This window comes from Hippopotamus amphibius, chromosome 15 (assembly GCF_030028045.1).
Source record: "Hippopotamus amphibius kiboko isolate mHipAmp2 chromosome 15, mHipAmp2.hap2, whole genome shotgun sequence".
NCBI classification, from domain to species: Eukaryota; Metazoa; Chordata; class Mammalia; order Artiodactyla; family Hippopotamidae; genus Hippopotamus; species Hippopotamus amphibius.
Genome location: NC_080200.1, coordinates 37,233,155 through 37,250,449, shown reverse-complemented (window position 1 = coordinate 37,250,449; position 17,295 = coordinate 37,233,155). Strand labels below are relative to the sequence as shown.

Genomic DNA, 17,295 nt, shown 5'->3' with positions numbered 1-17,295 from the left:
TTGGTAGTATTTATGTATATCCTAACTGTTTTTACTTACTTTTGAAAATTAGAGTCTTGTTTTTTTTCTTTAATGTGTCATTGATGGGATTTTTTGAATGTTGTGCCACTCACCTAACTTCCCCCATAATCTCTGTGCTTTTTCCTCTACTCTCTGGTGCAAAAGTTACATCATAGCAGAATTGACTATACTTTAAAGTGTACAGTGATCTTTATCTAAAGCATCTTTATCTCCTTCCTGTTTTATTTTTATCATAATTTCCCTCAGTGATGGGCTAATATTAATGTAACATAAAACATCTTTTAAAATTATGTTTTCAGTTCTCATTGCTTCTCAAACTTTGGGTGCATCAGAATCATCTTTTGAGGAGGGTATTAAAATTACAGATTCAGTAATCCAACCCTGAAGACTGATTCATCAGGGAATCTCTATTTTTAACAGGCTCTCCAGGCAATTTCTCATGCAACGGAGGTGTGAGGACCACTGCCCTATCCCCTTCCACTAGCATATACGTATATGTATAATATCATGAGCTTCCTATGAGAGCTCTCACATACACACATGAATAAATGTGAGGGGCACAGTTTTACCAAAGAGATTGTTTGCGGACAGCACAGAAGAGCAGATAAAGGAACAGAAGGTACAATCCCTAACACCAAGGTGCCGTCAGTCAGTCTAATAGGAGAAGCAGATGTGCATGTAATCAAAAAAGCCCCCTACCCCTGAACTTGGCTGTAAATAAGAATTATTTATAAACCTTTAAAAAATACAAATAGCAGACTCCACCCCAGCCTTACCGAGGCAACCTCCCTGGATAATGACTATGGGAAGACATATTTTAAACTTGATCATTAGGTGAGTCTTAGGTGGCTAAGCTGGTACCCATCAGCAAAGTGAATGAGCTGACAATATGTAGAAAGCATTTTATTAAAGATACAAAAACTGCTATGGGGGACAGAAATGATTGGATGAATTCCAACAAAGTTCTGTGGTTCTGAGGCAGAAACATCCATGGCATGTTTGAGGACCGTCAAGGATGGTAGGGTGGCTGGGATGAATGTGGAGGGGGAAATTAGTACAACCTGAGGTGGACTCAGTAGATTGACAGGTGATGTATTTTATTCACTTAAAAATACATGTAGAGCTCTTACTATTTGTGAGGCACTCTTTTAGATGGCTTAAAAGTATTACCCTATAAAAGGTTAAACAACTACCGTTAGTAACACATCAGAGACTATTACAGGGAAGTAATAAACCAGCTGCCCTAAAGTAGTACAGGAGTCATCGCTTTAGGTTCAAACGAAGGTGAGACCACGGTGGGTACAATTGGCCTAGGAAGGCAACATGGGAGTGGTAGTTTGTGAACCGCCCAAGGTCTTACAAAAGAAACACATCACTCAACTCAGCTTCATAATAAAATTTTCTCTTCCCATATGTTCTCATCTTCCAAACATACCAGATCCTATCTTCCCTTTGGTCTGTATCCTTTGATCATGAAGATTCCTGAGAACTGAGCCTCTCCAAGGTCTGGGAACCCCAGCCTTGGAAATCGAGGTAGCCCTGTGCTGGCCATTACCTGAGAGCACTGGCCATAAAGAAACAGGACTTGGGATACAATGTCTTGATCAAGCCTGGTGAGGAGTAGACTCTTGGGAGCGTGGAGAGCCACGGCTCCGTAGATTACAATGACGTCAGTCTTGGTCAGGCTCTTTTTCCCAGAGAAAATACCCTGAAGAGGAGGAAAGAGAGGTGTGATAAATCCAACAGAAGGAGTTTCTTTTTCTCTCATGTTTCCTCCTAGTCCTATGGACCACTGTGGGGGTCAAGAAATGGAACTGGGAATATTAAAATTAGTCTAAAGCTGATACTCTTGCCGATATAAATTTAAACACCCAGGATGGTGTGGTGGATCTATCAGGCTTTAATAGAGAAACCTGTGAGAAGGCTTGCATTAATTTTTACTCATGAAATCCCTCTCCTTTAGGGGAAGCAGACTGTACACCATGGAAACCGTCTACAAGGCCTGAGCAGCTGGTAGAAGCACGCTGAACTCCTTACGGCCTCCCAGGTTAGCATTAGCGACAGAAAGTAGAGGAAACTTGCTATCTAGCTGGTCATTCTTCAGGGTTCAGGCTTGGACAGCTCTGACCTGGAATAAAGACCTGGGGACGGGAGCAAGTATAATGCAGAACAAGGATATTCACTGAAGGAGTCAGGGTTACTTGCCTTGGCAATGACTGAGGGCTTTGGAAGAGGAGATTATTCTTTTTACCTTGCATCGATTCATGAAAAACTTTTCCCGATCTTGGAAGGTTTTAAGCACATTTAAAACAATTTCAAAGTGGTTCTCAGCACAGTATCCTAAGATAGATGTTATTCCCTAAAATCAGAAAAGATAGGACATTTTGAGTTTATTCATTTATCCAACAAGTATTTATTGAGCACCTATTATGTGTCAGGAGACTCTCTAGGTGTGAGGATACAGGAGTGAAGAGAACACACCAAACTCCCTGTCCTTGGGAGTGTACAACCAGAGGAAGTCACAGGGAAGTGACAGAGAAGTGACATAAAGTGAACACATAAATTTGATAAGCATGTAAATGTACAGTCTGTCAGAAGTGGTAAGTGCTATGGAGATAAGAAAAGCGAAAAAAAAAAAAAAAAGAGTAGACACTGAAGGTTGGGTGGGGGAGTTAGCAATATAAATAGGGTGGCCAGAGAAGACCTCAATAAAAGGGTGACATGGAGAACAGCCCTGAAATAAACATGAGAGTGAGCCATTGGACTACCTGGGAAGGAGAGTTCCAAACAGAGAGAGTAAGTGCAAAGGCCCTGAGGTCCACTGAGGAGGGCAGAGGGAAAAAAGAAGGGGAAGTGCAGGATGAGGTCAGAGAGGAAGTGGGGGTTGGTCTGAGCAGAGCCTTTTAGGCCACACTCAATATTTTGGATTTTTAACCTTGGACTAGTGGGAAGCCAGTGGAGGTTTTTTCTGAGCTGGAGTTGACTGTGGTTTCTACAGGATCACTCTCCTGCTGAAACTTTATTATATCTTAAGTGGTTACAGTGTTGAAAGCTGCTGTTTCACACTCTGTGGTCTTATTCCGCTCTCGCCCACTTTCTTCCCACCTCTCTTGCCCCCGGTTCACTTCCCCACTGTACCTTCATGGCAGTTTGTGTATGAGTCCTGCTATATTTCATCTGGTTGCAGAACCCTGCTAGAGCCACCACGAGAACCCAGACCATTGTACCAACGTGTCAATTAGCACTTTCCTTAGTCCTCAGATACCAGGCCACACACCCTCCATTATCAGAAGAAGCCTGGAAGAATTCTTTAAAGCCTTGTGGCCTGATGTCTCTGTGTTCCTTCGTCATGGTCTAAGATATAAACGTCTCTGTGTCTTTCGACCTCTGGGTCCTCTCACCCCACAACGCTCTGTGTCTCTCCTCTCCCAGCCCATCTTCCTAACTTCTTAACTCCTTCCCCAACTTTCCCACTCTGTGACCTATGTCCCACTGTCTTTCTGTCATGTGAGTCTGCCAAAACCCAAGCCTTGGATAAATCGGAACCTCCAACCAGCCTATCACATATCCCTGCACCTCGTTTGCTGGATGCTACTGGGAAAGAAAGTGACACCACTGAGAAAATCGGTGGAGCAGAAGATGATTTCAACCCCCAACGGGGCCCTCCAAACTGCACAGACGTCCTACTTCTTTCCCTTCGTCTGTTTTCTCTCTCCAGTTCCTCACAGCTGCAGCCTCAGATCTTCTCCCCTGAAACTGTTCACTAAGCACTCGCTGTGAGTAAGAACGTGGAGAAGGGTTCTATTTTCCCTTATTTTACTTGGAGGAACCTGAGGGCTGTAGGTAGAATGTTGTGGAGGCAAGATTTGAATTCAGCTAGTCTGACACCAGGATGAGAGCTCAGGTGTCACCTGAGTGACACAGTCATGCTCAGGAGATGGAAGGCCAGCAGGCTCGGTGAGACTGAGAAAGTTACGCGTTAACACCTTACCCATCCAGAGGTCATTCACTAAGTGACTTGAGTGTACAGTACGCACTCAAGAACTTGAAGTTAAGTAAAAGAGGAATTTGAGAAGCTCAAATGGATGTCACAAAGTTCATCTTTTAAAGTCTGTGACCCCCTTAGACCTTGAATGACAGACATATTGTATGCTTATATCTAAAATAAACTTACATTGTTTCCTAGCCTGGAGCAGAACTAAAAGGGCAACTAAGATGGGGGAAATGGTGCTAGGAATAGGCCAGTGAGAAATAAGTGGTAACTGAATATCTAAGAAGGAAAAAAAAAATTACTAACAGCAATACAAAAGCAGTTTCAAAAGTTCAGTAAGTCGAATGGTTCCTAGCCATTTATTATGAGGAAAGAACTCTAAACATCTGAGAATTTCTGAGAATAGTATATAATAAGACACTATGATAATTTATTTTTTTAACTAGCTGGTCTTTATTAGCCTGGGAAGGTTTTTTTTTTTTTTTTTTCTTTTAGAGACATCCTCTTTTTTCTTCCACATTCACATGCACTCGCCAGCTTCGGTGAGGGTAGGGAATAGGCGAAAGTGCTTTGCAAAAGCTCTCCAGGTTATATTTATATTCTCTCTGGGTGGAAAACCAGTGGTATATAAGCTGACTTTCAGCTTACGAGTTTAATGAGTTTGATACTTACGTTCATACTCTTACAGTATAAAGCCAAGCTCAAAATATATTTAAAATACTCTTGTTAAGTAAGAGTGATTGAAATTCATTTCTCAATATTTTCACAAACCTGGTTAATTAATGAAAAAATGATATTTGCATAGGGAAGCCTCACTTTTCTGAAAAATTCTGTTGGGCTATTTTGAATGTATGCATGGATAATTCTGGATAAGTAAGACATTAGCATAAAAACTAGCAGAGGTTTTCTGGAGGGAATTCACGGTCATTGCCATGAGTGGAAACTGAGAGAAAGGGGTCCCACCTGTCGTTGATCCCCCAGGCGGCTGGGAGCAACCAGAAATTCCTTAATCTGTGAGCTTACGAAGTCTGTATCTTGGCAGGATGCTAAGGTGGTTCCCAAGGCTTTCCAAAGAAATTTCTGGAAAACAAACGACAAGCAACAGAATGTTAAAGGTTGGAAAGTGAGGCCGATGAAAAGTGGAAAGAGTTAAAACAGTGATTTGAAGAAAAGACACCGAGGTGCCTTACAACTGCTTACTAACCATGCGCTTTCAGGTATTAGCTCTTCTTCAGAGTGTTGCCTCCCCCCAGCTCTGTCCTCTACCTGTGTTCTTCTGACCTCCTCTATGCTGTGTACCGCACCATCATAATACCTTTCATTCCCTACTGTAATTTTTAATTTTCTTATTTGTCTCTATGCTCAGAATTTCAGTTCTTGGTAGCAGAGGGGCTTATTGATTATTTCTGGTGTGCCGTCACTGGTAGCTACTAAGTGCTTATCGAATTAACATGCTCAATGAAATTGGATTATTTTGAAGATGATGTCTTTAGATATTCTCAAACTCTGCAGTATATTGACTTAGTTTATAGTTTAGGAGATTTAACTTATAGCAATTTTGAAAACAATGCTTTGCATGCTCTACTGTTATCTCTCTCCCAGGAGTAGAGTGAGTTGTCCAGAAGTGTTGTCAGAATGGTATTAGGAGTGAAGAAGAAAAGTCATGTAAGAACTTTTACATGTGCATTGTGTCTTTAGTAAGGAACTCTGAGTAATCTGGGGAGGAAAAGCACCCAGTGATTCTGTGGCTTCCACCTCCCTTAGAGGTGGTGAGAATGTTGGCTTCCTTATGCCAGTCCTACCCTGGTTACTTCTGCCGTGTCAGGATGGAGAAAAGGCAAGTAGGACAGACATGGCTTCCTGTTAGCTTTCATTAGAGGCCACGTAAGATGTAGAGCTATTGACTGGGAGTATGGGGCAGCCCTGCAGTGGCTTGTGTTTGAACACTACAGCACATGCCTGGATGTAAATAGGTATATGAACATGTGGGTATATACAGCTATATAATACCAGATGGGCATCTCTTTATTTAGAATGTCCATCTTATTACAGCAAGGAGAGAAAAGTGGGCAGTTGGAGGTCCATTCCAAGGACTCTGCAGAGCTCAAAAGATTGTAGCTATTGAGTGGTCATTATTGATCAGAAGGGATCTAGGGCACAGGAGGAAAGGAAAATCCAGTAGTAACAGGTGAAGTTAAATTAGCACATTCAGGAGAAAGTCTATGGCTTAGTCTGACTTGGGATGAGGGGGGAACCTAAGGTGATAAAACAGGTGGAACAACTACCAGAGTAAGAGTAGTCTTGATCAGAGTAAGATTCTGATGAGGTAGCACCCACTCCACTCTTGGTTTTCCAGGCAAAAGACCCCCATGATAATGGAATCATAATGAGGAAAACTGTGCACAACGTTACAGTAAGTATTAATTAGGGCCAAAGCTGCTAGAGTCTATTTAACTCCATCTTTGGAGAAGGACAGGAAAGAATCTGGAAAAGTCTTGTGCTTCAGAGAAAATTGATTCGATGAAGGGCAAAATATGACTTATGTGTGAAGGGCTAGCCTCAGTGCCCCCAAGTACTGCTGATGTGTTGCTTCTCTGCTGAATTTGATCAGATTCAGTGCATGGTGCATTCCTACTTGGGGACTAGGTTAGGAATCCCAGAAATCAGAAACCCAGAATTAGGGAAAAAAATGCAGTTGATTGCAAAAATAGCCATAACCTCTATCCACCTCTATCCATGCCTCCCTGCTGTGGGAGTTTGCAGCGCCTATCAAGATGAGTCTATTCTCCATTCCTTGCATCTGGGCTAGCCTTGTGACTTGCTTTTGTCAGTAGTGTGTGATAGAAGCTGTAGCATGCCCTTTCTGAGCCTAGACCTTGAGAGACCTCGTGCACTTCACTGTCACCACCATGAGAGCAAGTATGAGCTAGCCTGCTGGATGATGCAGGAAAGGAGCAGAAACAAGCTGTCTTAGTTAAGATCATCCCAGACCAGCCAATCCCCAGTACACCTCAGTGAGACTAGTTGACATCAGAAGACTGCCCAGTTGAGTCCAACCCAAACTGTCAACCTGCAAAATTTTAGGCTAATTAGCTGCCTGTTACGTTAAGTCACTAGGGATAGTTTGTTATGCTTTTAAACTACTTGGTACACCCTTACTTTTCCAGCGTTAGGTGTAAAGGTTGAGAGCCATCTAGGTACCTCATTGCTTGAACTGCCCTGCCTACTCATACCACCATCACCTTGGACTAATTTTGTGAGTTTGGAAGCTGTTGGATGAATGGTATTACATGAGATGCACAAGGCTAGTTTGTGTATAAGAAGATGAGGCATTGCTCACTGGATCTTCCTGATGTGTGTGTGTCTGTAGGGTGGATAGACCAGTTTGGAGAATCAGTACTCTGTACCAAATTAGAGGGTCAGTCAGTGAGGGGAATTTTGAAAATTACATAGAAGAGCTGCCGGTTGATAGTAAGGAATTTGTGAGAAGAGACACAATACTGGGACTCAATGACTTAGGAAATGTTTTTCCAGGAAAAAAAAAGTTTAGGAATGACATAACCACAATCTACTTTTTATTGAACACATGCCATCTGCCAGGCACTTCACTAGGTACTTTATATACATTATCTCATTGAACCCTCACAACACTGCAATCCTCAGAGGTAGATAAAATTCCCGTTTTATTGGTGAGTATACTGAGGCTCCAGAAAGGTTAAAAAATGTACCTAAAGCTACATAAGTAGTAAGTAGCAGAAGCTGGATTCAAACCCCATTTGGAATGGATGATTACAATGTGGAGGGTTTGGTAGAGGTCATATGGAGAAAGAGGAATGAAAGAAGTGGCCTTTGAGCATTCTTTTTTTTTCAAGTTTTAAAAAAATTTTTAGTAGATTATTTCTCTTAGCCAGCCTCACAAGACTGGCCCAATGGAAACCAAGGCATAAGCTAGCATTAAACCAGTGCTATGGTATTGGCTGCTATGTGCCTTCCAGAATCCATTTTTCTTCCTTTTCTAGAACATAACTCCAAATTTTAGTCAGGCATGTATTTATCCAGAAGGCACTACATTTGGCAGTTTTCCTTGCAGATAGGGGTGGCCCTGTAACTTTTGGTCAAATGTAAGGTGAAGAGAAGGGAGTGTTTTTCTAGCCATTTCTCCCTCCTTCTGGTTGCAGTACAGACAAGCTGGAACTTGAACAGTCATTGTTGGTCATAAAGTAGAAGCTAAGGTCTCTGAGCTGAAAAACTAACCTTCTCAACGGAGGTGTTGCTGTAACTGTCCATTTGCTCATTGAAATCCCGACTCAGTTGAATGGTCCAGGCTACGTCATTGATCTTCCATAATGATTCTTTCAGTAACTGTTGTAGGAGGTGAAAGTCAGATACGAATGTGACTGTTTAATGTGCTTTCTTGGCACTTTTTTGTTACAGTATAATCTAAAAGTATGAAATATATATTACATGGGATTATTCCTTTTTGCCTAAAAACCTGACTATTTTGGAACTTTTCCTCTTAGTTTTATTTTAGAAGCCATACTCTGTTACGTTCTAAATTCCCATTAAAAATTAGATACAGAGGAAGTGGAAGTAACTTCATGTAAGTGCCTTCCTTTTTCCTTTTTTTTTAAAAATTATTATTATTATTTTATTTATTTATTATTTTTTGGGGGGTATACCAAGTTCAATCATCTGTTTTTATACACATATTCCCATATTCCCTCCCTCCCTCAACTCCCCCCCCACCCTCCCTCGAGTCCCCCCCACCCTCTGCTTCCCAGTCCTCTAAGGCATCTTCCATCCTCGAGTTGGACTCCCTTTGTTATACAACAACTTCCCACTGGCTATCTATTTTACAGTTGGTAGTATATTTATGTCTGTGCTACTCTCTCGCTTTGTCTCAGCTTCCCCTTCACCCCCAGCCCCCTCCCAAACCTCGAGTTCTCCAGTCCATTCTCTGCATCTGCATCCTTGTTCTTGTCACTGAGTTCATCAGTTCCCCTTTTTCCTTTTAAATAAAAATTGCCAAAAGACTTAAAATAGAAACATCCAATCTAAAACTTAAATTGAAGTTAACATTTTTCAAGGTTTAGGTCGATTTGGAAAAACTCCATTTGTCAAAGTTAGTTTGTTTTATTCCATACTAAGAAAAAGGGACATTTTTGGAATAGTGAATTAAATGCCTTGAAGAACCAATTAGATGTACAAGCACAAGTTGCCAACTTCAACTTGAGTAATGAAATATTCCTTATTTCGCCAATTATTTTGAGCCAGGGCCACAATCAGTCGTCTAAACCCATGTCCCTCTTCATTGAACAATACATGAAAAGCTGTTTTGGTCTTTTTGGAGGACAAGATCTGTTGCAATTTCTAAAATCTATGATTTCTCCTGTGTTTTCTCTACCTTAAGCTTAGAAAGAACACAATGTCAAAACCAATGAGAAGATTTGTACGCATTTTCTTAATAGGAGCTCATTCAGTGGATCCTTTGATAAGAAAGAATTGCAATCTTGGCAGCATAAGGGAAGAAAGCAGATGCAGACTGTTTTGGAAAAAGAAGCCAAGATGTATACTCAAGATTGGAGGAAGGAAAAGAACTGGTCTCAAGACTTCTCTCTTGAGAAAGAATCTTCCTTCCGAGTAAGCACAGTTATTTTAAACTGGTAGCAGGGGAAAATAAGGTAGAAGTTTTGAGGGAGGGAGGGGGAAGTAAGAGAAGCATGAATATAGAAGGAGAGGTGGATCCCAGACTTAAAGACCATGAAGCGTAGAGCCATTTTTGCTTTCAAACTTCAAATTGGGTAAGACTTGATTGTGGGAGTCATTAAGACCTGTGAACTCACAGGTACCCCTCCTAGAGATCCTGATTCCGGAAGGGGGTGTGTGTTGGGAGTGGAGGTGCTGTGGAGAGATTGTTGAAATCTGACATTATAAAGAAGACATAGTCCACATGAAAAAATGCTCAACATTGCTAATTATTAGAGAAATGCAAATCAACCCTAAATGTTCATCAACAGAGAAATGGATAAAGAAGATGAGGTACATATATACAATGGAATACTACTCACCCATAAAAAAGAATGAAATAATGCCATTTGCAGCAATGTGGATGGACCTAGAGATCCTCATACTAAGTGAAGTAAGTCAGACAGAGAAAGACAAATATCATATAATATCACTCATATCTGGCATCTAATTTTAAGAAAGTGATACAAATGAACTTATTTGCAAAACAGAAGCAGTCTTAAGATATTGAAAACAAACTTATGATTACTAAAGGGGAAATGTTGTGGGGGAGGGATAAATCGGGAGCTTGGGGTGGACATACATATACTACTATATATAAGATAGATAACCAACAAGGACCTACTGTATAGCACAAGGAACTCTTCCCAATATTCTGTGATAACCTATATGGGAAAAGAATCTAAAAAAGAATGAATATATGTATATGTACAATTGAATTACTTTGCTATACACCTGAAACACAGCATTGTAAATCAACTATACTCCAAAAAATTTTTCTTTTCTAAAATCTAGCAAATTTTATAGTCAAATTCCTAAAAAAACATTTGACAGGTTGTTGTTTTTTTTAAGCTCTTTATTGGAATATAATTGCTTTACACTGTTGTGCCAGTTTCTGCTGTACAACAAAGTGAATCAGCTGTATCTATACATATATGCCCATATCCCCTCCCTCCCTTGACTCCCATCCTCCCCATCCCACCCCTCTAAGTCATCACCCATCGTGAGTTGATCTCCCTGTGTTATGCAGCAGCTTCCCATTAGCTATCTATTTTACATTTGGTGGTGTATATATGTCAATGCTACTCTCTCACTTTGTCCCATCTTCCCTTTCGCACCCCCCCTCACCCCCATGTCCTCAAGTCCATTCTCTACATCTGCATCTTTATTCTTGCTGTGACAGGTATTTTTTAAAATATAAATTTTAAAACCATTAAAAACACCCTGAGCTTTCTCTAAAAAAAAAAAAAAAAAAAAAAAAAGATACTTATTCTACAATACATAGTAATAAATACAAAAACCCCCCACAAAAAAACAAAAATAAAAACAAACTACAATGAGGTACTGGTCAGTACCTCACACTGGTCAGAATGGCCATTATTAAAAAGTCTGCAGATAACAAAGGCTGGAGAGGGTGTGGAGAAAAGAGAACTTTCCTACTCTCTTAGTGGGAATGCAACTTGGTGCAGCCCCTGTGGAAAACAGTATGAAGTTTCCTCAGAAAACAAAATAATAGAATTACCATATGATCCAGCAATCCCACTCCTGGGCATACATCCAGACAAAACTATAATTCAAAAAGATACAGGCACCCCTATTTTCATAGCAGCACTATCCACAACAGCCAAGACATGGAAATAACCTAAATTGTCCATCGACAGATGAATGGATAAAGAAGATGTGGTACATATCTACAATGGGATACTACTCAGCCATAAAAAATAACGAATAATGCCATTTGCAGCAACATGGATGCAACTAGACATGATCACACTAAGTGAAGCAAGTCAGAAGGAGAAATAAATATCATATGATATCACTTATATGTGGAATCTGAAATAGGACACAAATGAACCTATCTATGAAACAGAAAGAATCATGGATATAGAGAACAGACTGGTGGTTGCCAACGGGGAGGGGGTTGGGGGAAGGGTGGGGTGGGAGGTTAGGGTCAGCAGATGTAAGCTTTTATATACCGAATAGATAAACAAGGTCCTACTGTATAGCACAGATAACTATATTCAATATCTTACAATAAAGCATGATGTAAAAGAACATAAAAAAGGAAGGTAGATATATGTGTAACTGAATCACATTGCCATACAGCAGTAATTCACATAACACTGTAAATCAACTATACTTCAATAAAAATAAAATAAAGGAGCCATGGTTAATTCCTATATAGATGGCTTATGAACCAAAACTTTGCTGGATTACAAGCTCCTTGCCGATGGGTTCCTTGATCTCCTGTGGACTCCTGAAATCAAAATGCTCTCTGTAAAGCCAATGTCCAGCTCCTGTCTGCAATTTACTGTTCTGGGGATTTGACATTGTCTGTCACACTGTTTGGTGGTCAAGGTCCAAAACGTTATGGATGAGAGAAAGATTCTTTTCTGGAGAAGGGATACAACGTGGCCTTTTAGTGTTTGGACATCAGGAAAAAGATCCTGAGAAGCAGATAGAGGAGGAAATGGAGTTGTATTTAGGAGCAAAGAAGTGGAAATTATGTTAATCTGTTTATTTTAATGAATGGTGAAAGAATGCAATTGCAAGGAGAGGAAAAAACTTGAAAGTTAGAGAAGATGTAAGAAAGACAGGGAGAACATATTAGTAAGCGATATCTTCAAAACTGTCTTAAATTCTGAATCAAACTGAAGACTAAAGATTGTTGTTCAAATTATGGTGTTTTAAAGAGCATAATCCTTACGTGATCATGTCTAACAGTCTAGTGATTTTCTCAAGAAAAGGAAATGTCATTTCCTGCCCTTTGGAGTCTAACTCTTTTTAGTTAAGATGGGTAACTTTAGGTGATTTCATCACTCCATCATCAACAATTAGTCTAGGAGCCATCTTTACCTGAAGTAGCATGGTCTCCCATAGCACGATACTAGTGTTCTTTCCTAGAAACAGAAGTTGATGCAGTAAGTGCAAAAACAAGATCAAGATTCAATTTCTCCCCTGCCAGGTCCCACGGGATGCTAGCTTCCATTTCAGGCTTTCTCCCTACGCAGGATGGTTATTAAATTTACTATGTTGGCAATTTTAAATTGCTAGTCAGCTGACAGAGGGTCTTTAATCCACAATAAAAATCCAGGCTTTTTGCCAATTTCAACAGTAATGACCATATTGACTACTGAATGACCATATTCTAATATTCTAGCATGAATGAATAATAACTTTTTCGAACAATAGCAAAAGAGAGCTTCTCTAAATACAAGACAAAGACCAGAGCAAAAGTAAAAGTTCCTCCTACTATATAACCCACGTGGGTCCTCTTATAGTGTAAGTATTTGGTAGAGAAATAGAACATAAGGAGTCCAGGACAAAATAGAGGTGTCTACCTTGAGTATCAAGGTCACTGTTTTTATTGCCCAATATGAACAATAATGGCTTAAGACATAGAAAATTGTGCCTCAATTTTTAGAGTTCTTGCCTCCTTGGATGAAGACCTGATCCCACTCCCTTGTACCTTCCAGAGGCTGCAGGAGCTCAGGTATGCGTGTTTTCCATAGCTCTGCCAAATTCGGGTGAATTATCTCAGGCAATATCTTCAAAAGTCCTATTGCACCAGCCCCACGTAATTTCCCTAAGCTGGCGAGCATAGATATTACCTAGAGGATGGGAGAAAAATTGCTAATCAACTCAGGGGTATTTAAAAGCATCACCTACTTTTTTCTTTTTATCATTGTTCTGGATTCCCTTGAATCCTTCATTAAATAATCTTTTAACAAAACATCATACTCTATTCTTACTTATTCTAGAGCAAAGCTAGTACTTAGACAATCCATCTGCCCAATTTTCTTTAGGGGATAAAGGTGAAAAAATATATGGAAACCATCAACCAAAAATAAATGAAATGTACCAAGGCTTAGGTCTATCTATTAATTAAATAAGGGCATGTGGAAGTAAGTGCATGAGGAAATGACACACATGTGGCCAGAAGGAGAGAGAGAGAAAATCTAAACAACAGACGTGGAATTTCTTTGAACAGTTCTTACAGGTCAGATTCAGCCTATGCTTATTTAAAAACCATAAATGAAGTTTAACAGACATTTCAGAGTGAGAAGATAACCTTGCCAATAATAAATCTTCATGATTGTCTTTAGTATAGCAGAACATTTATTATGCCATTTTTGTGTTTTTTTGGTCTTGGAATATCTATGTAATTTTTATTATCATTTATTTTGAACTGAATTATCTATATTGGTTTAAATTCATCCCACATTGGTTTTTTGTAACTCACTCACCAGAAGTCTGGCCAGTAGCTGTTGTGGTGAAGGAAGTTTTACTAGAAAGAGAAAGCAATTTTCATTACTGCTGTGGAGTTATAAAATGTTGATATTGGGGTTGGGTATACGAGCAAAGCCCTGTAGCCTTTCTGGAAACAAGTCTCTCATAAGAGAAAGGTTTTGCTTTGTGTTTGAATGTACAAACCAGCTCCTGTAGAGATGACAAGTGCTGTTGACTCCTTGGCATTCTTCTTCTTCCTCTCCTCTGCCATAAGCAGAATTCTGATGATACTGAACAGGTATTTCAGAGTTCCCGTGTATTCCGCAGGTACCACAAAAGTCAGGATTCTTGGCCATAGCACCTGTGGAAAACATAAGGCAAATGCGAGGACTGCTTCTTCTTTTTCACTATTCCTCTTTGGTCCTCACTGTGTGTTTTCCTCTAATTTAGAAAACTTTCTCATGTGTTGTCACATTGCTCTTCAGGCCAAACCAGAATGAAAGCATGAAATTCAGTCTCTGCGCAGCACCTTCACTTTCAGGTGCTACGTGCAGTGAGTGTTGGTCAGTGTTTCTCTGTGGGGTTGCTGCTGGTATTTTGGGACAGGACAAGTCTTCACTGTGGGTCACTGAAGGAAGTGTCGGGCTCCACTCACCAAGTGCCATTAAGCCCCTCGTCAGCATGACACCCAAAAATGCCCCGTATGTTTCTCCAGACTGAAAGACTGAAGTGGAGCTGTCCAAAGCAAGAATGATGGAGCTTGGGCTGCTATTGCTGTCTGTGCTCCAGATGTGATCTTCTTGCTCTGGAAATCTGCAACACCTAGCTTCTGTAGTCTGTATGTTTCACATCCTCTGAAAAACTCCACTGTACTTCATGCCCTAAAGGAAACCTAGGTGTCAACCTGGACTCTTCCCTTTGCCTTGTCATCTGTATTTAATCACCAGGCCTAAGCTTAGTCCTTCTCTGTAAGATTTCTCACGCCCTTCCAGATTGTCCTTCCTACTATTATGACCCAGCTCCCTATGAATCTCATCTCATCTCATCTCATCTCATCTCATCTCATCTCATCTCATCTCATCTCATCTCATCTATCTCATCTCATCTCATCTCCTCTCATCTCATATGTAGTCTCTTTGTGCTTAGGCTACTCTTATGTGAATCCACTACAGTTATTGTTTACAATGTTTAGCCCTTGCTTAAAATTTTCAATGGTTTGTCAAGGACAAGGTAGGAATTTGGCATTTCAGACCCTTTAAGATTTTGGCCCTAGACTACTTTTTCATCATTTACTACTAGATCAGAATTTCCCAAACTTTAATATGCATCAGAAATGTCGGGGGCTTCCCTGGTGGCGCAGTGGTTAAGAATCCGGCCAATGCAGGGAACACCGGTTCAATCCCTGGTCCAGGAAGATCCCACGTGCTGCGGAGCAACTAAGGCCATGTGCCACACCTACTGAAGCCTGTGCGCCTAGAGCCCATACGTCACTGCAAGAGAAGCCACCACAATAACAAGCTGGTGCACTGCCATGAAGAGTAGCCCCCACTCTCTGCAACTACAGAAAGCCCACCCGCAGCAATGAAGACCCAGTGCATACAGTAAATTAAAAAAAAAAAAGAAATGTTGGAACTTATTTGCATGCAGATTCGGGGCCCGTGCCCAGATATGCTGATTCATTTAGTTCTGGCACATGGCCTGAAAATCTGCATTTTAAATAAACACCCCAAGCAATCTGAAAACCACACCTTAAAATACCATCCCAGACAAAGTGTCTCATTCACTTAAACTGGTCTGTTGATTGTCTCCGTGCTGTGCATGTATTTTTGGCCATGAAATTCGTTCCCAGGTTGTTTCGTTTAAGGAAAATGGAGATTCCAAGGCTCTTCCCCTTGAGGTTCAGGTTATATTAGGCCATTAGGCCACAAGGGAGGCCTGAGAATGGGTGCTTTTAATACCTTCCCAGATGAATGGGCAAAGTTTGGTATTCACTGCATTAGATTCACCACTCACTACTTGGGGGAAGAAGAGAAATAATATATTAAGATGCTCACAAACTGCCATATGTCAGCCAGCTAGAAAAGAGTATTTAGCTAATTTAACACCTGTTTTCCAGGAACTATTATATGCTGGCACTGAGCATCCCAACTTACTTCCTCTAGTCAGAACATCAAAAAGCTGATGAACGTGGAGTGCCAACAGGTCTCTTTACTCCTAGATGGACAGAGCTTTAGAAAGGTGAGCAAAGTAACTATGGGTGGTGACAAAAGACCCCTTACCTGAGGCATTCCAATGATCAGTGGGTCCAGGGTTTTTAAGACCTCCAGGCTTGTTTCTCGGATGCATTTCTCTCCCTTTTCAGTCTCCTGAGAGTTAGGTTTTATTGGTTTCTCCTTTAAGAAAGATGAAACAGGTAACTTGTTCAAAATCCCTGCTGCTGCTCCCCTCTGACCTTACTTGGTTGTGTTCTCAGCCTCTGGGGTGGAGGATGCGGTCACTCAGCTCAGGGGGCTTGTGGAACCCAGCAATCTTGGTCTTCAGTATCTAATCCTGTTTTAAAGTGCTCTTTGGAGGAATGGGTTAGAAAAAACACCCCTGGATGAAGCAGAAAAGCAAACATTGTGAGGATCCTTGAACTGCAATTACTCCCTTTCTCCCTCAGGCCTTTCCCCATTTTCTCTGGGGCAAAACTTTCCAAAGACACTGCTTCCTAGTGGAGTGGACTGTAATTTCAGTTGCAATGAACTTGCTGAGATCACTGAGATCTTAAGCACATGTTTTTCGGACTCTTCATCCAAAGGAACCAGTGTACCAAGTATGGATGTCTCTTGTTTTCTAGAAACAGGTTACTTTCTCTGCCTCTCTCCAAACTACCCCCAAACCTTTGAGGCCAGGTTGCCTTCTTTTTTAGGGAAAACTGATTTAAACTATCTTGGGTTTATTGTAAGTTAGAAATGATACCAATGAAAGGGAGCTGAGGACACTAGAAGCTGAAAAATTTATTAAAAGAAGTGATAAGTCTGAAATATAACTTCTAAGTCAGTTACTAAATTGAACTGCAGATATTTTTTTGAAGTCCAATTGAGTCAACTGAAGTTGTTACAGCACAGCACTCAAAATGACGCCCTCTTCGTACCAGATTCTTGTTGGACATTGCAAACTGGGAGAAGACGTAGTCAATCAGTGGCCAGCCTTCCTGGGCTTCAATGTAGCATTTTTCACACATGGTTTGGATGAGGAGGAGGGTAGAATTCCTCACCTAGAGCAAGGAAAATGCATTCACAATATTTTACTCTGTTGGACAGAAT

General features: G+C 40.6%; 1 protein-coding gene across 1 annotated transcript in view; it reads right to left on the bottom strand.

The window, feature by feature from the left end:
• The window catches only part of MROH2B (maestro heat like repeat family member 2B), a 67,464-nt gene that overhangs the window by 33,996 nt on the left and 16,173 nt on the right, over positions 1–17,295 (bottom strand). The window contains exons 12-21 of the mRNA XM_057708456.1: positions 17,124–17,246; positions 16,267–16,380; positions 14,192–14,348; positions 14,005–14,045; positions 13,227–13,368; positions 12,614–12,657; positions 8,267–8,374; positions 4,976–5,092; positions 2,273–2,380; positions 1,577–1,729 (exon numbers count right to left, since the gene is read on the bottom strand). Of these exons, the coding sequence (XP_057564439.1) occupies positions 1,577–1,729; positions 2,273–2,380; positions 4,976–5,092; positions 8,267–8,374; positions 12,614–12,657; positions 13,227–13,368; positions 14,005–14,045; positions 14,192–14,348; positions 16,267–16,380; positions 17,124–17,246 (1,107 nt within the window). The remainder of the gene's footprint in view (positions 1–1,576; positions 1,730–2,272; positions 2,381–4,975; positions 5,093–8,266; positions 8,375–12,613; positions 12,658–13,226; positions 13,369–14,004; positions 14,046–14,191; positions 14,349–16,266; positions 16,381–17,123; positions 17,247–17,295) is intronic.